Source organism: Bombus flavifrons, chromosome 17, assembly GCF_040668555.2.
Source record: "Bombus flavifrons isolate JBK064 chromosome 17, iyBomFlav1_principal, whole genome shotgun sequence".
Lineage (NCBI taxonomy): Eukaryota > Metazoa > Arthropoda > Insecta > Hymenoptera > Apidae > Bombus > Bombus flavifrons.
This window is the reverse complement of record NC_138458.1, coordinates 1,827,348-1,845,614: the sequence shown is the minus strand read 5'-3', so window position 1 is coordinate 1,845,614 and position 18,267 is coordinate 1,827,348. Positions and strand designations below refer to the sequence as shown.

The following is an 18,267-nucleotide window of genomic DNA, read 5'->3' as shown; positions in this document are numbered from 1 at the left end:
GAAATATATATGAAATATATATAGAATGAGGGGACACGAATATGCCGAAAATTAACGTGAAGTAAAGAATATCAAAACATTAACTTAAATTTTATAGATGTTATTTTCTCAAATGTAGTAATTTTAGATGGTGCGACAACAAAATTTGGAAGTAAAAATATAAAGATTATCCTACTGTACTTTCTTTGTTTTTTAGTTATTGTCAGTTAGAAACTAGCTGAAACGTCCCTGTGCGCGAACAAACTTCTTTACATGAACGAAAGTAGTGTTATTAAATATAGTTTTGAGGTTGATATATAATAGATTCACACAGATTGAATTTTACTTTCAATATTTCACCACCTCGTACAAAACGTCTGAACACACCGGATACTCTCAGATAATTAACACGTGGTCGACTCCTAAGACAAAAGATCGTCGTTACGAGTCGTACCAACTTAGCTTGTAGGAACTAGCGATCATACCAACTTAACGTTTCTCAACAAGTAGGTCAACCTAAGTAGCGGACTGTACAGGAATTCTCGAATCGAACGATACATGGGCATCAGCTTATCCTGTACAAGATGTAGGGAAGAAAATTGTGTATACGTATACAGAATGTTTCGTTTAACTGAAATTATTGTTTCGCAGATCCAGTAGCGGGACAGGTTTTAAGGTCAACCATATATCTTTTAATACATTAATCGATCTATCTTATTATTCCCCATAAAAAGATATTAACCTATTTATGTCGAATAACTGTTACATAATTTAATAGGTACTTTTGCTTTAATTTGTAAAATTTAACGTATGAAAGACAAGGAAGGATGTATAGCGGTATTTTTGTGTTTACAAAGTCATACCTTGTGTGAGTCATTTCTACAAAGAATTTTTAAAATTAGAGGAATTTATTTTACCAAGAACATAGTTCCATAACATTTCTAATCTTGAGAGTTTATTAAGACTATTTAAACATAAATAAGGACATAGAAAATTTTTGAAAGCACAGGAGGGCTTTAAGTGTTGTTTACGTCAGTAATGTACAACGGATGTTTTCCACCCCTAAATATCAATTCCTGCCGAAAATTTGAACTGCACATTTAGTAATTAGAGGTGCCCTACCCGTCTGAAAAGTTACAATAAAATCGGTTACTGACACAAGTCATGTAACTATTGTAACAAGTCATGTAACTGTAAATATTAAATAAGTAATACACTACTGTTATATAATACTGAACAAGTAATACACTAGTACAACATTCGATTGCTTATGGCTTGAAACATAAGCCTCAAGCCAACATTTCAGTATATCACCCTTCGTATTTGTTTCAATGTCTCGAATCGATCCTTCAAAAGTGTCTCGTGAATTCATTAACACCATTTATGTATATTAAAATTATATACAGAAATGTTATACAATCAACTATTCTCCTGTAAAATCCTACTAAATGTTTTGTAACTATTATTTCTTCCTAGAATATTTAAATTAAATTCATAAACTGTCGGAATCATGGGTCTTTATTTAAGTGTTTCTCTACCCACACAGTTAAAGACGCAGCGAAGATCCTAACCATGAAAGTAACGAATACAAGTTCTTCCTAAGTAGCACATGTCCTAGGTCCGGAAACATAGTGTTAAGTCTTTAAATTTTGTCGATAAAATCCGATTTTGCAGAAGCTAATCGTAATCGCGACTACATTTCCATCGAAATTGATTAATGTTGCTACGAGTTAGAAACAATGAAAAAAATTGTGAAAAATGTTCACAATTTTTGACCTGTAATTGTAACAAATCTAATGATTCTTACATTTTTCTATGCCTATCACTTTTTTCTGTATCAATCGATTTTGGTGAAATATTCAGCATGTACGTGACAGTAAACGTATTATTTAAATTTTCACTACAGGCCCAGATAAAACTGTTGGAAAAAGGGAGTTTTACGACTTTTTTGGCAATTACACCTCATCGGCATAAGAGTACAATTTGCATGCTTTTCATCGAAATCAACATTTCGATGATAAACCACACATACCATATCATAATGCACACATCATAATAAAGAGGTTACATTTAAATTACAATACGTCCTCATAAATTATTAATTTTTTAAAGCTCTTGACTTTTGTCTTCCCTTTTTCAAGATGGTCTTTATCTCTTTCAAGCTCATTGCGTTTTTCCATTGTTCATATCAATGAATAAATTAAAAATACCCAATTGAAATTTCTAACCAGGCATCTGTATTGTAATTTTATCAAAGATGGTAATTTCTTGTGTTTGTGTTATATATATTATTATTTAAGTATGTGTTAAATTTGATATTTCATCTTACCAATAATGGCACTAAAATCTCCATTTCTGTATGTCTCCTACTAAGGTCTGCGTGGGCTGCATGTAATTCGAAAAGAATCAGACCTCGAATTCGATTTTCAGCTGAAACAAAGAACTCAAATTATGCGTACTATTATTATCCGTACCAAGTGGATGGGATACAGTGAAATCGTAAAGTAGAGTATGACGTAAGTAAGCGTACTAATTGATCTGATTGCAGGTAGGATCGTGCTCATTTCGCACATACATACCTAGGTAACTGTATCAATTTTTGAAATTGCCGATTTTTATTGTTTTATGCAATTGACAATTTTTAAGAAAGCATACTACAATTATATTTGAAATAAAAATAGAATTAAAATCAAAGATAATGTTTTTTCGTTGCAGCTTTGCTTTCTGATAAATTTGTAAAAGTTTATTAATTGCATGTTTATTGTTTTCGCTTATATATACCTATCATGTATCCCTATAAGTGATATGCAGTGATATTTGTACCTATCATATCAAATTGCAAAGGAAGAAATATTAGTAGTAATATTATAATATTAACATATCTTCTATATAAGGATTATTGGTAATTATTTACAATGCGGACGAACTTGTCGATTTCACTGACCTTGAAATATGTCATCAAGGTCAATGTTCTGAGCAATTTTTCCCTATATACATGTCGAGTTTTCATTAGGGTTAGGGATGTGTAACGAATCTTCATTTGGATTAGACATGGTTGTTATGCAATAGAAAAGATATTTACTAGTACAAATATGATTATTACAGAATTTGACAAGTAACCGTGGTAATTATATACTCGAGATGCCAATGGTAATGATCTTAGGCTCAATAACGAATCCACGGTCAACGAGTTAGCCAATGTGCTTTCTTCCAAAGTCCAAGTCGAACTGCATCTATATACTCCTCTCCGTACCTCTCTGTACCCCTCGGGTCAATTATATTTTTAAGGAGAGATATACAATTACTCCATACCTCTGTTAGATAAAAACGTTCATCCCGTGACCGTGGTTACGTTCAGCGACCCGTTGTGTCACTTCGAGCCCAAGCCTATTGTCATAATTCTCGGGCACACAAATCGGATTAAATCATAAACAACTACTTCTAAGTTTTATTATTCAAGTACCGCTATAATGAAAGGTCTAGATTGAAGTATTGGCAGTCTTCCCAAAAATTCCAAAAGAAAGGCCCCGATGTCCTTTCATCTCCGACATACATATATATTTTCAGTACGGCTTTAGTTTTCAAGTTACTCGCAAAAACGTATTCGATACTATATGTGATATTTTGCTGTTTACACATGTATGTTATTGATCTGTGACACTCTACATTCCAGATAGTAATCAAAACAGTAATGCATATACAGAAAATATACAACGTATGTGGCAGGAAATCATAGCGATCATTCCACGGTATGGAACTTGCAAATGACATTATATTGGCTACTTAGTTGAGTTTCCGTTTAGACGGCAGTATAATTTTGATAATCGAATATTCACTTATTGTCAATATTGTGACTGAAATATCCCCAATATTAACAGTAGCACATAAAGCTTAATACGAATCTAAACATATTTTACTCTTGCGTTACCGGCATATCCAATAGTTGTAGCTGTTAAAATAATAATTTGTAACGTTTTATTAAATATAAAAATTATATGTAACATAATAACAATTTTGTATGTAACAAAATAGCTTGAAGTATTAATATACACCGCTCTTTTCTCTTATACATCTGAAACAGGAATGAATTTGTTTTATTGCACATTCATTCATTTAACACACACGCAATGCGCTCGTTTCATGGCGTTTTCCTTTTGTCTTCCTTTCTTTCATTCTTCGCAAAGTAACAAGCTATTAGATTTCTTTATTTGATTCTGTCATAGACGGCCTAGAATAGATCTTCCTGTTTCAACTCCCCATGAAATAGTTTGATAAGGTTACATAAAATGCGACGAATTAAACCACAAGCAAACAACGAATTTAATAACTTGTTATAATATAGATACGAAAACATGCAAGTAAACTATACTAGAACTGTGTGTGTGTACTGCGAAACACATCCTGTCGGAAGTAGTATATGACATAATATCTTGGAAGCTAAAGCTGAGCGACGGTTGTACATATGTATAATGAAGTAGTCTAAAATGTCGACCTTGAAAAACATTTCATGGTCATGGAAATCGGTTATTAGCGGTTCGAAATTGGTGATGATCGAAAATTTCCAAATTTTGCTGTTAATGCAAACTTTTGCAAGTGATCGCCATTTTTAAATATAATTGTATTCTGTACAAGATACGGCATTTAAATAAGAGCACTTGGATATCTCCGCTATTAATGATCCTATGAAAAAGATTCTTAAGACAATGTTATTCTAGCTAAATGAGCATTTTTATGAGATTTCGAAGTCACCGCTATTTTTTAATGATGGAACTATATATATGTCGGAGATGAAAGGAAAGTCGAAGCCGTTCCTTGGAAATTTTGGGAACATCCTCTAGTACTCTAGCCTGGATTCTATCATAGCTGTAATTGTTCGAGATTTGTGATAGCGAGATTGGGTTCGAGGTGACATTTGGTCGCCGAACGTAGCCACGGTCACGGGATGTACGTTTTGCCTAACGGAGGTCTGGAGTGGTTGTATGGGTTTTCCGAGAAATGTGGTTGCGGCCTCGGGAGCGGGCCTAGCCACGTGTGATACAGTGGGTCATACATTGTATTACTAATCAAACTCCAGGCAGAAACCGCCTAACAACGGCGTTTGGAACTTTCTCGATGCTTTTGTCACGACCGGCTCACTTTAAAATCGGAGATAAAGATGTGGCGGCACTCGGCGACAATGTATATCGCTGAAGTGCCTAATGAACCATCAACATCCCAACGGTCCTTCCACCGAAGGTTCTAGAAGAAAGAGCACGTGGCAACGGCCGCGGACGCCTAGCAAATGCATGGATGGTGGGGGTGTTGAGGGATGACAGAGGAAAGTGGTCGGATCCGATCGAGGGTCAAAGAATCATAAGAGCTTCAGTCTAAAAAGGTCACGCTTAGAGCTCGGAGGTAGATTGTAAAACCAAGTGCTACAAGAAAAATAAAGTTTCTTTTTTTTATTCTTTTTGTTGTTCTTTTGTGTAATTTTACGTGACATTTTGGCGATCCTGCCAGGATAGTGAAAAGTGTTTGTTCGGAAACCAAAAGACATTCATCATCTACGGAAGATAGAATTATTTGGGACTACGGTCATCCGCAACAACAAAGTAACTATCACGAACCAAGCGAAGTGACAATAAAAGTGAAATCAGCGCAATAATGTCTAAGGCAAACGAATCTCAAACTTCAACCTCAACTGACCCAATGTTGCGAGCAATATGGGACAGTATTCAAAAACAGAACGAGAAATCTAAAAAATACACCGCTTTTTCGACACCGCAAGGGCATTTTCAGTTCAATCGAATGCCATTCGGACTTAAAAACGCACCCGCTACCTTTCAAAGATTAATGGACAGAGCCTTGACTGGACTTGTAGGAAAATACTGCTTTGTTTATTTGGACGACATAGTGATATTCGGAAAAACGATTCAAGAACATAACGAAAACCTCGCGATAGTATTTCAGAGACTCAGAGAATTAGGACTTAAATTGCAACCGGACAAATGTGAATTCGTAAAACCGGAACTAGAATACTTAGGCCATGTAGTTTCATCCGAAGGAGTTAAACCAAACCCCAAGAAATTAGACGCTGTAAAAAACTTTCGATTACCCCGCAATGCCACGGACGTGAAATCATTCTTAGGTTTAGCAGGTTATTACCGCAAATTCATTCGAAACTTTTCCAAAATCGCGAAAAGCCTTACAGACTTAACAAAAAAGGACACACCATTTCATTGGACTGACAAACACCAGACTAGCTTTGATACTTTAAAAGACAAACTCTGTAATTTCCCAATATTAGCTTATCCAGACTTTAACAAAATCTTTACCCTAACTACCGACGCAAGTAACGAAGGACTAGGAGCAATACTGTCACAGGACGGTCATCCTTGTTGTTACATTTCAAGAACACTGAATCCACCCGAACGAAACTATACCACGACAGAAAAAGAGCTTTTAGCCATCGTATGGGCCGTGAAAAGATTAAGACAATACTTGTTAGGACGACGCTTCATTATTCGAACCGACCACCAAGCTCTTAAGTGGTTACACAATTGCAAAGACCCTTCTAGCAGACTGATTCGTTGGAGACTTAAACTCGAAGAATATGACTATGAAATCGAATATACAAAAGGTAAAGATAACACAGCTGCAGATGCTTTATCCAGAGTTCACGCGGTAACTCGCGACGAAGTAGTTAACCTCGACCTAGTAATTGATCACACTAATTCATTCAACGCATGGAAAGACAACAACGAAAATCCGAAACTCTTAGAAATTAAACCGAATGACCAAACATTTTACCAGTTAACTCGAAACGACTTAGGAGAATACGACGAGACACTTTGGATCAGAAGACTTTACAAAATTCTTAAAGATACAACAAAAATCGGCATAGGAAATAACGATTTCACTGAATTAGAGAAAACGCAGATTAAACTCATGCTAATATATTTTAACGACACGTACAAGAAAATTACTTATGCACCTAATCCCATCTTAAAACTAGATGAAAACGAAATACTACAAGCAATAAAGGAAAACCATAACGACACCGTAGGACATTTAGGGATACAAAAAACGTATCAACGGATCAAGGATAAATTCAAAATTTCCGGACTTTTAGAAAGAGTAGAAAACTTTGTGAAAACATGCGACACATGTCAAAAAGAGAAACTAACACGTATCAGGCCCAAAGAATCCCCACAAATCTCAGACACGCCACTTAACCCTAACGACAAAATCGCTATGGACATCATAGGACCGATGACGAAAACCAAACGCGGAAACCAATACATACTTTCAATTCACGATGAACTTACGAAATATCTGATACTAGTTCCCCTTAAAACGCAACGAACTGAATCCATAATTAATGCGCTCATTGAACACTATATTTACATATTTTCGGCACCAAAAACGATCCTAACAGACCAGGGACAAAATTTTGTTAGCGATTTAATGACGAAATTTGAAGAAGCTTTTAAAATCAAACACATCAAAACAACTTCATTTCACCCACAGAGTAACGGATCTCTCGAAAGAACGCATGCCTCAGTTAAAGATTTAATTCGTACTGCATTACACGACAATGACAAAGAATGGGACGAAGTACTTAATTTCATTTGTTTAGGGTACAACACCGCGAAACATGAAGGAACAGGATTCTCTCCCTTTGAATTGACCTTTGGGCGAAAAGCTAACTTACCTTCCGCAATATCCAAATTCCCCACACTTACCTATGATGATATGTACTCACTTTGGCAAAAACAGTTGAATAAATATTGGGAAACAGCTCACAAAACGCTTATTCAGAATAAGCAACGATACAAGCGAGACCAAGAAAGAAAGATTGTTAAAACTCAGACCGTGTTTAGAAAAGGAGACTTTGTTTTAATTCACAACGACCATAAAAGAGATAAGTTGGACATTGAATGGTTAGGACCTTACAGGATTAACGATGTGAAAACTCCTTATTACATTATTTCTATCGACAATGCTAAGAAAAAGATACATGGTAACCGACTGAAAGCGTACTTTTTTCAGGATAATGCTGACCCTAGCACTAGTAATAATACCCTTAATTAGATGCCTTAAATTCACGGGATAGGAATTACGCTTTGTAAACAAACCCAACCAATTCACGATCGAAAACTACAACATGATTACGCTTCTGAAATTATTAGCTTCCCGAACACTAACAAATATTGTAAAATTGCTATATTTAAGATTAACGAAATAACTTTTGTACCATTACATGAAGAAAACCAATTCATAGTGATCCCTGAAAAAAAAGGGCGTAAACATATCCTTCGATCTACATTTAAATAATTCCATTCTACTAAGATCTTAGAGGACCAAGATCAATCTAACCAGGGGGGTATGTCACGACCGGCTCACTTTAAAATCGGAGATAAAGATGTGGCGGCACTCGGCGACAATGTATATCGCTGAAGTGCCTAATGAACCATCAACATCCCAACGGTCCTTCCACCGAAGGTTCTAGAAGAAAGAGCACGTGGCAACGGCCGCGGACGCCTAGCAAATGCATGGATGGTGGGGGTGTTGAGGGATGACAGAGGAAAGTGGTCGGATCCGATCGAGGGTCAAAGAATCATAAGAGCTTCAGTCTAAAAAGGTCACGCTTAGAGCTCGGAGGTAGATTGTAAAACCAAGTGCTACAAGAAAAATAAAGTTTCTTTTTTTTATTCTTTTTGTTGTTCTTTTGTGTAATTTTACGTGACACTTTCAACGAGTCTGCCGAGCAACGGCGTTTGAAACCTTTTCGATGCTTCCAAACGGGCATAGAAAAACAAATGCAATCGTACAGCGAGAAAAATCTCGACGAGGCTGGCATTCTTGCGACTGCTTTGGAGAGTAACACGTCGTGTTTCTGTGCTTAAGATCAGTCTACGCTTAGTAAAGAGTCATCCCGTTGGCCGTGGACTCGTTTGAACTCAAAAATATTGTTAATAGCGTTCATTAAACTTATTGTTCATAAATCATACTATTCATTGAACTTACTATTCGTTAAACTTATTATTCATTAGACTTATTATTTGTTAGACTTATTATTCGTTCAACTTATTATCCACTAACTTTATTATTTGTTAAGCTTATTATTCACTAGACTTATTAGTTGTTAATCTTTGTAGTAGACTTGTGTATACGTGTAAATATAATCTCGGTTGTATAAAACAATGGTTAATTCACGCGAAGAGTTGTTACGCGCCCAAAATTCCAACCATAACCCGACATATATGTCGGAGATGAAAGGATACCGGATCTTTCCCTTTGGAATTTTGGAAAGTCCCTCAACACTTTAATCTAGATTCTACTATAGCCGTAATTAAGCAATTGTCGTCATTCGATCCGATTGTATTTGTTCGAGATTTATGATAGTGAGCTTGAGCTCTAGGCGACAACCAGTCACCGAACGTAGCGGCGGTCAAAGGATGAACGTTTTTCCTTACAAAGGTATGGAGTAATTCTATAGCTCTCCTTAAAAGAAGTAGTTGTAGCGGCACGCGACAGTAAACATTCCAACGGTTTCTGTCCCGTGGCTTGCCACACGCAGACCATATTCTTCGGGCAAGATGATTACCAGATGTCGATGCATCTCCACAGTACATGTTCAGCTAGCCTGAGGACCCGTTATAAATCTTAAGATTTAGTTAACTAACGTCCTACAAACAGACAAACAGTCTTTGTTCCAACTATGGGAAGATGGGGGAAATCTATTTTGCTCACGAACGACGCTTTCTGACGCTTTTCCCCCAAGGGCGACTAGCATCCTTCTCTAACCACCAACATGGAAATTGACCAATTAACAACAACGTCACTTTCCCTCACTTTCCGAACGAAGGCTTTCCTCGACGGATCCGATGATCTCGTGTCCTTGGACACACCCCATCATAGTTTACCTCTGCAGCATCATCGTGACGGAAAGTCATTCTCTCGTGAGATCGTATTAGCGAGTTACTTAGCGGCTTTACGCTCGGTGGATATTCCACGTTTTAACAAAGAGTTAGTTTAGTAATACTTGTACCGTAGCCAAGCAAGTCGAGTACGACTTGGACTTTGGAAGAAAGCGCATCCTGTTATCCCGTTGACCGCGGATTCGTTATTGAACCTAGGATCATATATATATATAGTCATTAGCTTCCCGAGTATCTAAGTACCACGGTTACTTGTCAAGTCTCGTAATAATCGTATTTGCACTAGTCAATGTCTTCTTTATTGCATAATAACAATGTGTAATTCAAATGAAGATTCGTTTCACGCCCCTAACCCTAATCATAATGTGAACCCGACATATATATATTTCATTTTTATATATCTTTTTCCTGTATAAAACAGGATTAAAGCATTTAGGCCCAAAATTACTTGGTGTACAATATAGTATACAAGTGTAGTTTACGTATGACAGACAAGGTAGGGCATAAAATAGCACCGTGTTTATATTTTCTTCGTTTTTCACACTGAATTTGACAAAATTAAAATTGAAATACTTCTTAAACTAAGCATTTATAAATAAAAATACTACATTAACACTTTTGTATGGAGGAGGGAGCATCAAGTCAACTGATATATAGAGAAATATAGAGTCCCATCTAAGAAAACATTTATACATAACATTACTATTTTTAATTCTTACGAGCCAAGGCTCCGAGCAACGCGAGAGACCAGCGAGGACATTTTATGGAATAATGCTGCGGTGTGCTAGCAGATATGAGAACGTACCTGATTCTAGGTCAGGGAGCCACACGAGAAGGAAGAAAGTTACGGCTCAGGGAATTTCGGAGCTCCCAGGCTCCGTCGGTGTTGCTGGTGGTGCTTCTTCAGGCTCGCTCTGATGGTCATCAAACGAGTGGGTGAAGAACAACGAGAGGATGGTCAGTCCCAGGGCCACCTCTCACGTGGTAAAAGCGACCAGGGATCAAGCGCTATTGGAGAGCGACACGGAGAGGAGATTAGAGGAGGCTTCGATTAGACCAGTCGGAATGAAGGATAGCACTAAGGAGGCGGACCCCTTCAAACCGGGGCGAAGACTAGAAAGGAGCCCGATAGTAAAGGAGAAGTTGGGTCAGGATAGTGAGATGGATCAAAGTAGCTACCTGACCCCCGATACGAACAGAACCAGAAAGAGATTGAAAAAGGATGAGAAGACGTTATTGAAAAAGAAAGTGTTGGGAGTAAAAAGAAACAATAAGGGAACCATGGAGGATGAGTCATCCGCGAACTATCTACACACACTACTATCGTCGTACCGGCCAATCAGTATGTTGCCAGTACTCAGTAAAGTCTGGGAACACACCTTCAAGAATTTGATCGAGGAAAGGCTGGGGCTCGATCCCTTCCATATAAACCAGTTTGGATTTCGCAGGAGGAAGAGTACGGTGGACGCGTTGCGCCGTACGGTTGAATTGGCGGACAGCTCCAGAAGAAAAAAACGGATATGTGTGCTCGCAGTGGTGGACATCACGAACGCGTTCAATACTCTTAGTGGAATAAGATTCTGCTGGAGGCTGAAGCGAGAGGGATGCCCCGGAAACTTTTATGTCTTCTAGGCAGCTACCTAGAAGACAGGAAGATTGTAGTGCGTAACAGCGGAGGGACTGTGAAGAGGAAAGTTTACGCGTGTGTCCCACAGGGTTCCATATTAGGTTCCCTGTTATGGAATCTTGTATACGACGGCCTCCTGAAGGAGCTTCAGGATATCCCTCGTTTGAATGCTGTCGCCTGTGCTGACGACCTGGAACTGATACTTGACATGGCTAGCCAGGAGGAGATTGGGGTGAGCTTGGATAAGGCAATGAATGTGGTGACACGGTGATGTGCCGACAATAGATTAGTGATAGCACACGAAAAGACGGAGGTAATCCTGCTCACCGGGAAACGTAATCCCAATGTCATGGACATCCAGATTGAGGGTCATCCAGTGAGAACCAAGAAAGAGATCAGATATCTTGGGGTGCAGTTGCATAACTGCAGGAGGTTTGGGGCTCACTTTGAGAAAGTCTGTGGCAAGGCCGATTCATTTATGGGGACGCTGAGGACGTTGCTAGCTAACGTTAACGGGCCCACTGGCTCAGTCAGGAAGCTTTACTATGGAGTATGGGAGTCAGCGGTGCTTTATGCGTCCCCGGTATGGGCAAAAGCGCTGTTGATCAGGAAAAACTGAAACATCTTGAAGAGGGCCACATTCATAAGATCGTCTATGGCCTACAGCACTGTATCGCATGCAGCGCCGTGCGTATTGGCCGGCTCAGTGCTGATTTACTACAAAGCGGAACTCCGGGCCGAGATGTATGTAGTAAAGGAGAATTACCAATAAGAACATTGTGAGAGCCGGTCTAGAGCAGGAATTACCTCAAATTTCGTGGAAAGAATGAGGGCAGTGAAAGAACGTATAGACGACAAGTGGAAAGAAGAATGGAGCTCTTATAAAAATGACAATTGGACGAAGAAATTAAGAGGGGACACTTGTACGTTCAAGAAGTGCAAAAAAAATATTGATCTTTGGACGTTGCAACTATTGACCGGACACGGGATATTCAACGTGTACCGTAGGACGACCAGCAAAGAGGTTCATTCCAGATGCTGGGGTTGCGACACGGAGCATGCGTTGTTACACTGCCCTAGGTGGATCTTCGGCAGGACCAAATTGGGGAGCTATGTCGGCTCGCCATTGACGACGGAAAATATTATTGAAGAGGTAATCAAGATGACAACTGGACTAAGTTCCAGGCATTCTACAAAAGGATTATTATGGGGAGACGAAAGCAGAAGATGGATATAGAAAGAAGACGAACAAGAGCCAATAGAAATGGAAATAATTGAAAAAAATGTAACGAATGAGGGGTACACGCTAGGGCCAATCCTGAAGAATGCCAAAAGGCGCTTCCGAGGTTGGTACCTGTACGTTAAGAAGAACGGTCAGACGAGGGGTTTTTAGTGGGTATGGCGTTCCACCTGCTGAGTCCCCCTTAACTCAGTGACGCGAGTCACTGGGTATGCATGCATTTTTCCCTCCTCGTGAAAAAAAGGCCAGGGAGCCACAGGATTATTGATTGCGGATGAGGATGAATATATAAGTAGGGTGTCACTAGAATGAAGTCATTTGCGGTCGACCCTGACGTAAATTCCGGGAAGTTCAAACTAGGAGAACCCAATGTGAAGTCCGAGAGCCACTGGGAAAAAAGGGCGTAGATGAACTCAATGACGTGCAATTATTTATTAATTATTTATGGAGGGAAAGAATTAAAGGAAACATTAATACTTTGTACTCGAAAATTCTATAAGGTGACCAAAAAAAGAAGCTACGGTCAAGACATGTAGTTAAACCATGGGAAGAAAGAGAACAAAGCTGAAGGCTAAAACATTATATACTGGTGGACACGGGAGATTGAGATGGGTGGGAAAGATGTGATCAAGAAAAGGCATATTTTGAAAACTTTGAAATAGAGAAGTACACTACACCTAGAAGAGTTTCGTAGTGCTGGGAGAAGGAATAGCTAAAAATGAGGGGAAATGACATGATGTACTCAGTTAAACTTCGGCCTAGCCAGGAAGTTAAAAAAGTTAGCTCGAAAGTAACCCTAGGTTATGCGGGAGCTCATCATCGCGGTACCCGAGGAGGAGAGAGTGGAGAACGACGAATTGGAAATTGTACAATTACCCTCATCCCCCAAAGATCCCTGACGCCTAACCAACAAGAATTTGGTACTATTTCGCATCCTTTCTAGGATGTGCAGTTTCTATGAATATTTGCATATTTTCAGAAAGAGGGAAATTCTCAACTGCCCCAGGCAATGCGCAATACGTACCCAGAAGAAAAAGTAATGAAGTACGAGGGTTTCTGTGAAAGTGTTGGACGGACAGGTATACGATTGTATTAAATACATTATAATTTGTTAAAATATACCCTGATCCCTCCATCACATGCCTATAACAATAACAACGGTGGCATCAGAAAATATTAATCGAGTAAACAAATTAAATAACAAAACGTTCCCAGGAATTCCTTGAAATCCTGCCATCATGTATTTGTATTTGAGTATTTTGCGTATCTGTGGTAAAGTTAATCAGCTAATTTTAAAACATAGGACTCGTTGAATTCGTCAGAAATGAGTAAAGGTAATATGGAATAATTGTCGTTAGTTATCATTTCTTAAATAAAATACATTACCAGGAACGAGTGTCTTGAGCAATTTATCCAGTTTTTTGCATAATTCTATTTTCTCGATGAGAAGATCTTTTTTAACTGCTGCTAATCCTCCAGTTTGTTGTCCAATCAATTGAGCCAGAGCAATCGTTACATCAATATTGTAAAAATGATTTGGGTGGAGGGTACTTTCGTAACGACTTATAAATTCTTTACATGCAATAATGTCATTTTTCTTGATAGTTGAAAGGTATATACCAATATCTTCTAACATTTTTTCAATTTCCACATAAGGAACAATTGATTCACAAATTTTGCATATATAATCCTGTTCCTGTTCAAAAAATGTTTTTGGTAATATGTATCCTGGACAATTCCTGGAAAGAAGCAAACAGATCAAATCATTCTTGCATACAAATAATTTGAAAAATAATGTTCCCCAACTTTTCGTGGTATTTTTGTGTTAAAGAGAAAGAGTTTAAGACTTTAAGAGCTCATAGTACTTTTCAAGAGAATGTGTAATTATCATGGATTCTGAAAGCAACTCTTTAGTTATAAAATTAACTTTTTTTATTTACAAGTATCTGACATTGTACATCAGCACATAAGCCACAGTTTGGAGTTAGTTTAGAAGTACTATAACACCCTCACTCCTGGACCATCAACGTAAAAATGACTACTTTATGTTATTTTTATTTTTATTTATAAAAAATTGTATTTTAGTTTAAATTATGTATTTTTCTTTATGTTTCAATCAGGATTATTATTGATATAAGCTAGCGTTATTTTTATTTATAAAAAATTGTATTTTAGTTTAAATTATGTATTTTTCTTTAAGTTTCAATCAGGATTATTATTGATATAAGCTAGTGTTCGCTTTTTTATATTTTTTTTTATAAAAAATTAGCAACAAAATATAGTCGAGGCCAGACACTGCGCATCCACGTGAGTGCACGACATAATCACGACTATCAAGCGCTAAATGGAGGGCTGGTAATTCGATTCAGTTCCTCGATTAATGGCTTCAAGAACCGACTTAGAGATTAGATCTTTGAGAAACCAAGAGACTCACAATCGGTTGGTTCGCTTCAAGTTTAATGAGCTCGCGAAGAACTTAATCACCGAAATCTTAGAATTTACCTGATCCGGTTTTATCTATCTGTATAGAGCTCTCAAGATCAACTTGATTAAATTAGCTAGTGAAGGAACAATTGGATTAAGGACACGCTCTGGACTAAACCTAATGTTGATTTAAGGTTCGTTCTACGTCTAATGATCTAGCGAGGAGCGGAGCTTCTTAGTAGCGGCGTTACTCAATAAAACTTACTGGGTTTACTGAGTTTAAGTTTTATCTACAAAGCCCGTCGGTCTAGCTTGCACATGTGCAGTTAGTTTAATTAATAAGATAGATTTTAAGCATCTCAATTATCGTACATATTGAAAACGTTTCAGAATATTATAAACTTCCGTGTTGAAACTTTCAATATTATATCACTATCATTCAAATACTTGTCATTTTAGTTTATTATATTAGTACTATTGTATTTATTGTTTTACTATTATTATTGATATTATTTTCATTGAATAAATCTCTATTTAAAGATCTTAACTTTTGGATTTCTATTGTTAACAGTGCGCCACATGAACATTATTTCCACTCTTACGCCACTGATGCCAACAGTTTTTTTTTATCAATAACAGATGCCATAATCTCTGGGAGCGTTTCTTCAAGATTGTCGTTATAATATTTATTAATACCAACAAAAATTATTTCATAACAATCTAAATGAAGAAGCTAGAATTACAAGCTCTTTTGGACAGTAGAATTTCTATTATCCGAATTTATGGAGGAAATTAATTGAGTGACGACTGCTTGAATGGGAACATGGTGTTTTATTATCGTTATCGTTCCATTTTTCAAAAAGAATAATTCAAGAACAATTACAAAAAATACAATATAATATAAACGTAATATTTTTTAAATCATTTATGGATTCTATATCTTTTTTACTGTTATATCAAATAAATTTGTTAATAGCTTGAGCTGCGTTGAATCATCCTATTTATACCTGAAGACAGTGGTTTCCAATGTGGAAGGCGCGGAGTATTGCTACGGCAGGCACCAATATTTCTTAATAAAATATTCATTTTCATGCCATAATATCTACGAATAAATAAAACTTCATATCGTAAAGCACGTATATGTTATAGCAAAATCTTGTCATTATTCTGTTAATTGTAGTTTTCAGTTTTTTCTATTATTTAAAACGTGTTTATATTTGTCGGAGGTGAAAGGAAAGCCGAAGCCGTTCCTTGGAAATTTTGGGAACATCCTTTAGTACTCTAGCCTGGATTTTATCATAGCTGTAATTGTTCGAGATTTGTGATAGCGAGATTGGGTTCGAGGTGACAATTGGTCGCCGAACGTAGCCACGGTCACGGGATGGACGTTTTGCCTAACGGAAGTCTGGAGTGGTTGTATGGGTTTTCCGAGAAATGTGATTGTGGCGGCATGCGGCCTCGGCAGCGGGCCTAGCCACGTGTGATATTGCCTCGGAGGTGCTGATACAATGGGACATACATTGTATTAATAATCAAACTCCAGGCAGAAACTGCCTAACAACAGCGTTTGGAACTTTCTCGATGCTTCCAACGAGTCTGCCTAGCAACGGCATTTGGAACCTTCTCGATGCTTCCAAACGAGTATAGAAAACAAATGCACGCGTACAGCGAGAAAAATCTCCGCGAGGCTGGCATTCTTGCGATTGCCTTGGAGAGTGACACGTCGAGTTTTCAACAATCGTATTTCTGTGCCTAAGGTTAGTTTACGCTTAGTAAAGAGTTATCCCGTTGACCGTGGATTCGTTTGAACTCAAAAAAATATTGTTAATAGCGTTCATTAAACTTATTATTCGTAAATCATTCTATTCATTAAACTTACTATTCGTTAAACTTATTATTCATTAGATTTATTATTTGTTAGACTTATTATTCGTTCAACTTATCATCCACTAATTTTATTATTCGTTAAGCTTATTATTCACTAGACTTATTATTTGTTAATTTTTGTAGTAGACTTGTGTATACGTGTAAATATAATCTCGACTGTGTAAAACAATGGTTAATTCACGCGAGGAGTTGTTATGCGCCCAAAATTCCAACCATAACCCGACATATTATTATATCTATTAAAAAAGTAAAAGGTAGGAAGAGGCGCGGAAAGAAATTTTTTTTAGGGGAGAGGTAGTAGCATAAAGGTTGGAAACCGCTGTCTCAAGACACTTAGGTCCATTAATGTCATAAACGTTTCGAAATAAGAAGACTTCCTTATGTCGGAAGATCATTTTCTTGTGGACTTCCTTTTTCAGCATGCGAACTTAAAATGTTGGAATCAATATTTATCCAAATTTTAAAACTTCTTCGCATAATAACGTAGCTAGACTTAAATACTGGCGTTTCCTTATTGCTGATTTATAGACACAATTATTATACAGCAGAGTTTAGCTACCTATTTTTCAAATCCTTTATAGTTTTTCTATTCCTTGAAACACCTCAGTAGTTTTCAATTACATGTAATATCAAAAAAAGGGGGGGGGGCATACGCTTGGTCCATCATATATTTAAGTTCGAGTTTCTCGGGATAGTATAATGCAATGCCGCAGACAGATTGTCCTATAGGACCGGCGAAATACATACGATGTAGCGACCAGCATATAGTTCCAGAAACGTCGATTCGCCTTCGGTCCGTCTTTTTCACATACACAAGGAAGGGCATACGCGATCATAGGCGCGAACGGTGGCGTGACCCGAGCGTAGTGGGGGGTCGTCTCCGAGAGAAAACAAAAGAGATGGAAGGGCGGGCAGTACCATTTTGAGGAGTCGGAGAGCGCAAAGAGCGCGTGTCGTGAGAGTGTGTTCCGCGTGAGAGAAAGAGAGCGTTGGATCCGTTGTGACGAGAGTTACAAATTAACTATTGCGTTGTCTAGACCATAATGCGTTATTGTGATTAATTAACATCTGTACAATCCATTCATCGTAAATAAATCATCGTTATAATATTATATTTACGATACTACATACATGTATCTGCTTTCTGACGTTATCAACTGTAGATCTTTACAATTTCTGCAATACTT

General features: G+C 37.6%; 2 protein-coding genes across 8 annotated transcripts in view; both read right to left on the bottom strand.

The window, feature by feature from the left end:
- LOC138188605 (GDP-D-glucose phosphorylase 1) overlaps positions 1–18,267 on the bottom strand; it is a 96,508-nt gene that overhangs the window by 45,711 nt on the left and 32,530 nt on the right. The gene's annotated exons all lie outside the window — the stretch shown is intronic.
- The window catches only part of LOC138188603 (SET domain-containing protein SmydA-8), a 53,452-nt gene that overhangs the window by 3,993 nt on the left and 31,192 nt on the right, over positions 1–18,267 (bottom strand). For all 5 annotated transcript variants that reach the window (XM_069130550.1, XM_069130551.1, XM_069130552.1 and 2 more), the window contains 2 exons: positions 14,156–14,508; positions 2,309–2,409 (listed from right to left, as the gene is read on the bottom strand). In XM_069130550.1, coding sequence (XP_068986651.1) covers positions 2,309–2,409; positions 14,156–14,508 — 454 coding nt within the window. The remainder of the gene's footprint in view (positions 1–2,308; positions 2,410–14,155; positions 14,509–18,267) is intronic.